We start from the raw sequence: 7188 nt of genomic DNA, 5'->3' as shown, positions 1-7188 counted from the left end.
GACTCTGAAGCCATTTCTGTGTGTGGAGGGAGACAGGAAAGGGTGCGCTGCTAGTTGTGAGAGTGACACACATTGCCTCATAATTGTCTTGACTGTATCATGAAACAAAAGTCCACCGTGGGTTGCAAACTTTAGAAACAATCAAGCGTTTTTCCCTAGCCAGCCAAGGCATCTGTTCCCTTACTTTGGAATAATATTTACGTTGAGTTGTAACCCCGGTTGTTGGCTCAGTGATTTCACACGTAGCATTGGTACTGGTCTGAGCCACCTGCTATCCAGTAGATACCTTTTTGTTATAGTGTTTAAGGGAACCCCTGTAGAGACTCAACAGAGTAGTGAGAGAGGAGCGAGAGCAGAGCCACAGGGTAGTGAGTGGGATGCAGATCCATAGTCTAGCACACCACACAGTGCCCACAGCACTGGGGTGCTGAGCCAGCAGAAAGGATTTCTTCAGCAGATGTACCAGCTGTCATCACTGACGTATGGGCAAAACCAGACCGATGACCCCTGGGATTCCAAGTTGAGTATGAGTTGAACTGGAAAATTCCCTGTGGCATAACTTGTTAGCCAGTTTGAGGAGAGCCAATTTGAGGGGTATGAAAGTCAGTACCAGAGATCAGTGAGTGTGTGTGTGTGTGTGTGTGTGTGTGTGTGCGCGCGCACGCGTGTGTGTATGATATTTAGACTGGAGTTCTGTGATTTAAAAAAATTATAACAAAGTATCATTTTTATCAGAAAGGACAAAAAAAAGAAATGAAAAAAAAGACTTAACAACAACTGAGGAAATTTAAAAAAAAATTAGATCTTACTTCAAAAGCCTGTACTCTGCAAAATGAGAAAATCTAGACAAAATGGCTGATTTTCTAGACATATACCAAACTTAAATCAAGAACAGGTAAACTATCTAAATAATACCATAAACCCGAAGGGAAAAGAAGCACTCATTAAAAGACTCCCATCCAAAAAAGGGCCAGAACCAGATGATCTTAGTGCAGAAATCTACTATACTTCAAAAAGAGCTAATATCAGTACTCTTCAAACTATTCCACAAAATAGAAACAGAACAAACACTACCTAATTCATTCTATGAGGCCACAGTTATCCTGATACTTAAACCACACAAACACTTGAAAATGAAAGAGAACTCCAGACCAATTTTGTTTATGAATTTCAATGCAAAAATATTCAATAAAATTCTTACAAACCAAATCCAGGAACATATCAAAAACATTACTCAACACAATCAAGTAGGCTTCATTTCAGGGATGCATAAATGGTTCAACATACAAAAATCCATTAGTGTAATCAACTGTATAAACAAGTTGAAAAAATCACATGATCATCTCATTACATACCTTTGACAAATTCCAAAACCCCTTTGTGTTAAAGGTTGTAGAGACATCAGGGATCCAAGCTACATACCTAAGCATAATAGAAGCAAGGTATAGCAAGACAATAGCCAACATCAAGTTAAATAGAGAGAAACTAGAAACAGTTGCACTAAAATCAGACACAAGACAAGGTTGCTCACTTTCTCCCTGTCTACTCAATATAGTACTTGAAGTTTTAGCTAGAGCAGTAATACAGCAGCTAAAAGGAGGTCAAGGGGAAACAAATTGGAACAGAAGATATCAAGGTATCACTGTTTTCAGATGATATGATATTATAGATATGTGATCCCAAAATTTTACCATAGAACTTTAACAGCTAATAAATAACTACAGCAATGTGGATATATATAAAATTAATTCAACAAAATCAGTAGCCTTTCTTTATACAAATGATAAATGGCCAGAGAAAGAAATTAGGGAAATAACACCCTTCAAAATTGAAACTAATAACATAAAATATCTTGGTGTAACTATAACTGAGCAAGTTAAGAACCTGTATGACAAGAACTTCAAGCCCTTTATAGTAAGATCTGATTTCTTTTATTGGATGTTTTATTTACATTTCATATGTTATCCCCTTACCACATCCCCCACCCACCCAGGAACCCCCATCCCCTCACCCCTCCTCCTGCTTCTCTGTCGATGTACCCCAACCTGCACACCCCACTCCCAAGCCCCCATCCTCAAACTCCCACTCCCTGGGGCATCCAGCCTTCATGAGACCAAGGATCTCTTCTCCCACCTATATCAAGCAAGGCCTTCCACTCTTACATATACAGCTAAAGCCATGGATACCTCCCTAAGTGCTCCCAGGCTGGTGGTTTAGACCCTGGGAGCTCTGGTTGGTTGGTATTGTTGCTCTCCTCATGGGGCCGCAAACCCTTTCAGCTCCTTCAGCTCCTCTCTAACTCCTCCATTGGGAACCCCTTGATCAGTTCAAAGGTTAGCTGTGAGCATCTGCCTCTGAATATGTCAGACTCTTGCATACCTCTGAGGAGACATCTATATCAGGCTCTTATCAGCATGTACTTCCTGACTTCCACATCAGCATCTACCTTTAGTGACTGCACATGGGATGGATACTCAAGTGGAATGGTCTTCAGATGGCCACTTTTTCAGTTTCTGTCCCACACTTTGTTTCCATATTTGCCCCCTTGAGTATTTTGTTGCTCCTTCTAAGAAGGACTGAAGCACACCCACTTGGTCTTCCTTCTTCATGAGTCTCATGTGGCCTGTGAGTTGAATCTTGGATATTTCAAGGTTCTTGGCTAATATCCAGTAATCAGTGAGTGAATACCATGTGTGTTCTTTTGTGATTGGTTTCCCTCACACAGGATATTTTCTAGTTCCATCCATTTACCTAGGAATTTCTCAAATTCATTGTTTTTAATAGCTGAATAATACTCCATTGTGTAAATGTATCACAGGTTCTTTCCAGCTTCTGTCTATTATAAATAAGGCTGCTATGAACATAGTGGAGCATATGTCCTTGTTATATGTTAGAGCATCTTCTGGGTATATGCCTAGGAGTGGTATAACTGGATCCTCAGGTAATGCTATGTCCAATTTTCTGAGGAGCCGCCAGACTGATTTCCAAAGTGGTTGCACCATCTTGCAGTCCCACCAACAATGGAGAAGTGTACCTCTTTCTCTACACCCTCGCCAGCATCTACTATCACCTGAGTTTTTAATCTTAGCCATTCTGACTGGTGTGAGATGGAATCTCAGGGTTGTTTTGATTTGTATTTCCCTGATGACTAAGGATACTGAACATTTCTTTAGGTGCTTCTTGGCCATTTGAGTTTCCTCAGTTGAAAATTCTTGGTTAAGCTCTATACCCCATTTTTTAATAGGGTTATTTGGTTGTCTGGAGTCTAATTTCTTGAGTTCTTTGTATATATTGGATATTAGCCCTCTATCAGATGAAGGATTGGTAAAGATCTTTTCCTAATTTGTTGGTTGTCGTTCTGTCCTATTGACAGTATCCTTTGCCTTACAGAAACTTTGCAATTTTATGAAGTCCCATTTGTCAATTCTTGATCTTAAAGCATATGCCATTGGTGTTCTACTCAAGAACTTTTCCCCTGTGCCCAAGTATTCGAGATTCTTCCCCACCTTCTCTTCTATCAGAGAAATGCAATCAAAACAACCCTGAGATTCCACCTCACATCAGTCAGAATGGCTAAGTCAAAAACTCAGGTGACAGCAAATGCTATTGAGGATGTGGAGAAAGAGGAGCACTCCCCCATTGTTCGTGGGATTGCAAGCTGGTACAACCACTCTGCAAATCAGTCTGGCACTTTTCAGAAAACTAGACATAGTATTACCTGAGGATTCAGCTATATCACTCCTGGGCATATAACCAAATGATGCTCCAACATATAACAAGGACACATGCTCCACTATGTTCATAGCAGCCTTATTTATGATAGTCAGAAGCTGGACAGAACCCAGATGTCCTTCAACAGAGGAATGAATACAGAAAATATGGTACATTATCACAATGGGGTACTACTCAGCTATTAAAAACAATGACTTCATGAAATTTTCAGGCAAATGGATGGAACTAAAAAATATTATCCTGAGTGAGATAACCCAATAACAAAAGAACACACATGGTATGTACTCACTGATAAGTGGATATTAGCCCAAAAGCTCAGAACACCCATGATACAATTCAGAGACCACATGAAGCTCAAGAAGCAGGAAGATCAAAGTATGGATTGGTCCTTTTTAGAAAAGAGAATAAAATACTCATGAAAGGAAAAACAGAGACAAATTGTGGAACAGAGACTGAAGGAAAGGTCATCCAGAGACTGTCCCACCTAGAAATCCATCCCATGTACAATCAACCAACCCAGACACTACTGTGGATCCCAAAAATTGCATGCTGACAGGAGTTTCGTATAGCTGTCTCCTGAGAGCCTCTGCTAGAACCTGACAAATACAGAGGTGGATGCTCACAGCCAAGCATTGGACTAAGCACAGGGATCTCCAATGAAGGAGTTAGAGAAAGGACTGAAGGAGCTGCTGGGGTTTGCAACCCCATAGGAAGCATAACAATATCAACCAACCTAGACAACCCAGAGCTCCCAGGGACGAAACCACCATCCAAAGATTATACATGTTGGGAGGCATCACTCCAGCTGCATAAGTAGCAGAGGATGGCCTTGTTGGGCATCAGTGGAAGAGAGGCTCTTGGTCCTGTAAAGGCTCAATGCCCCAGTGTAGGGTAATGGCAAGGTGGGAGGTGGGAGTGGGTGGGGGAACACCCTTAGAGGAACAGGGGGAGAGTGTATGGAATAGGGGCTTCCAAGGGGGAAACTAGAAAAGGGGATAACATATGAAATGTAAATAAAGAAAATATCAAATAAAAAAAAGAACTTCAAGTCTCCGAAGAAATGAATTGAAGAAGGTATCAGAAAATGAAAAAATCTCCCATGCTCATGGATAGGTAGGATTAATATAGAGAGAATGGCCATCATTACAAATGCAATCTACAGATGCAACGCAATTCACATCAAAATTCCAACAAAATTCTTTACAGATCTTGAAAGTAAAACTGTCATATGTTTTCATATGGAAACCCAAAAACCCCAAGACAGCTAAAACAATCCTGAGCAATAAAGGAATTTCTGGAGGTATCACCATCCCTGACCTCAGATCAACAGTAATAAAAACTGCATGGTATTGATATAGAAGCAGGTTTGACCAATGGAATCAAATTGCACACTCAAGAGACCCTCTATTTTTTTCTTTTTTTTTTCTATTTTCTTTTTTGTCTTTTATTTTTTTTTACACTCCAGGATTTCTCTGGGTTTCAATATTAATCTTATGTCTCTGTTCCTTGATGATTATATGATAATCCAAAATTTACTTTTCACTGTCCAGACAGTAACTTTGCAGAATAAGACAAAACAAATGCCACTTTATTTGTACATTTTTCAGAATAAATGGATTACACATGTAACCGATTATAACATATGCATAAAATGGCAAGATTAAATTATTGTTTGCTTCATAAACTAAATAAGTAAAACATCTTGACATATTAATGAATTTTATAGTAGTAATAATTACTGTTGTGTTATTATAACTTGACAGAAACCAAAATGTCTTCTTACTATATACAGGTGTATAAAGAAAAAAGTTGATACAAAGGAATAGGACTTTAACTTACACAGTCAGTTGAGTAGAACTTAGTAGGTACGAATAGTGACATGCATATATAAAATCCTTACAGTCTATGGAAATATTCTGACAATGGTCTTCCTGAAAGCTTCTTTTACATCTCTGTTTCTCAGACTATAGATGAGAGGGTTTAGCATGGGGATCACTACTGTGTAGAATATAGACAGCACCTTGTTCTGTTCAGTAGAGTAGTTGGACTTAGGCATCACATAAATAAAGGTAATTGTTCCATAGTAGAGAGTGACTGCAGTGAGGTGGGAGGTGCAGGTGGAGAAGGCCTTGTGTCGACCCTCAGTAGAGCGCATCTTCAGGATGGTGATGAGGATGTAGGTGTAGGAGACCACTATGACAAACACTGTGATCACAATGATGGATCCAGCAGAGATAGAGGGGATGATTCCAATAATGGAGACATCTGAGCAAGAAAGTTTCAACACAGCAGGGAAGTCGCAGAAAAAATGATCTATCTGATTTGGTCCACAGAAGGACAGACTCAATAGACAACTAGTAAATGTCCATGAATTCACACAGCCACCCACATATGAAGTTCCAATTAAAAGGAAGCATATCCTAGGGGACATATGTGTTGAATAGAGCAGGGGTGAGCAGATGGCCACATAGCGGTCATAGGCCATGACAGCTAGGAGGAAGCACTCAACTGTCCCAAATGTCACTGCGATGCAGAATTGGGCTACACAAGCAGCTATAGAGAGTGCTATTGTATGTTCAAGGAATTCTGTAAGCATTATAGGTGTTATTGATGTAGAAAACCCAATGTCCACAAAAGCCAGATGGCTAAGGAACAGATACATGGGGGTGTGTAGTTGGGGGCAGCTTCTTATTAAACTGATGATGCTGAAATTGCCCATTAAAGTAACTGCATATATGCCTAGAAATATCATAAATAGAATGACACACAGTGTGGAATTCTCCGTTAACCCCAGTAGAATGAACTCTGTTACAATGGTGTGGTTTTGAGCCTCCATCGCAGGTATAAATTTTTCCTGTTGAGGATAATGAGAACTTTTTTTGTTTACTGTTTTTTCAATGCTTTCTATATTTTTCTTTTTTATCCTATATATTAATTCCATCCTTTAGCCAAATTATAAATATCTGCAGTTTTGAGATTTAAAGACTGTTCCTTTTCCTTAAATTAAATGTTAATAATGTGCTCACCCTTCTATTTCCATTACCTTTCCTCTATTTATACAGTACTTACACAATGTTTCCTCAGATCATTCCCTCAAGATGAAGGTCCATAATCTCAATGATCTCTTGAGATCTCCTCATGCACAAATAAATTAGGAATCCTCTAGCCACTTTAAATTTTGTCATTCCATCATCTTCTTCAAAACCTCCACCAATATTTTATATTCATTCTATGTATTTATATTTTTGTGTGTGGTTGTTTTGCACACATACATGTTTATATACTAGATGCATGCCTTGTGCCTGGGGAGATCAGGAGAAATCATTTGATTTCCTGGAAGTGGAGTTATGAACAGTTGTGAGCCATTATGTCAGAGCTAGAAGTTTAATTTGATTCTGCTGCATGGATATTTAGTGCTATTAACGGCTGAGCCATCTCTCCAAAGCCCCTCTTCAG

At 39.3% G+C, this 7188-nt stretch overlaps 1 protein-coding gene across 1 annotated transcript; it reads right to left on the bottom strand.

Annotated features, from left to right (window-relative positions):
• Positions 1–5635: 5635 nt before the first annotated feature.
• LOC114621638 (olfactory receptor 477-like) lies at positions 5636–6568 on the bottom strand. The gene has a single exon (XM_028767991.1). The coding sequence runs from the start codon at positions 6566–6568 to the stop codon at positions 5636–5638; it is 933 nt and encodes a 310-aa protein (XP_028623824.1).
• Positions 6569–7188: the final 620 nt, after the last annotated feature.

Source organism: Grammomys surdaster, unplaced genomic scaffold, assembly GCF_004785775.1.
Source record: "Grammomys surdaster isolate TR1022 unplaced genomic scaffold, NIH_TR_1.0 184, whole genome shotgun sequence".
Taxonomy (NCBI): Eukaryota; Metazoa; Chordata; class Mammalia; order Rodentia; family Muridae; genus Grammomys; species Grammomys surdaster.
The sequence above is the reverse complement of the archived record's forward strand: the minus strand, read 5'-3'. Positions and strand labels throughout refer to the sequence as shown.

Excerpts from the sequence above, each read along its gene's own strand:
- LOC114621638 (XM_028767991.1), bottom strand. The coding sequence starts at position 6,568 with ATGGAGGCTCAAAACCACACCATTGTAACAGAGTTCATTCTACTGGGG.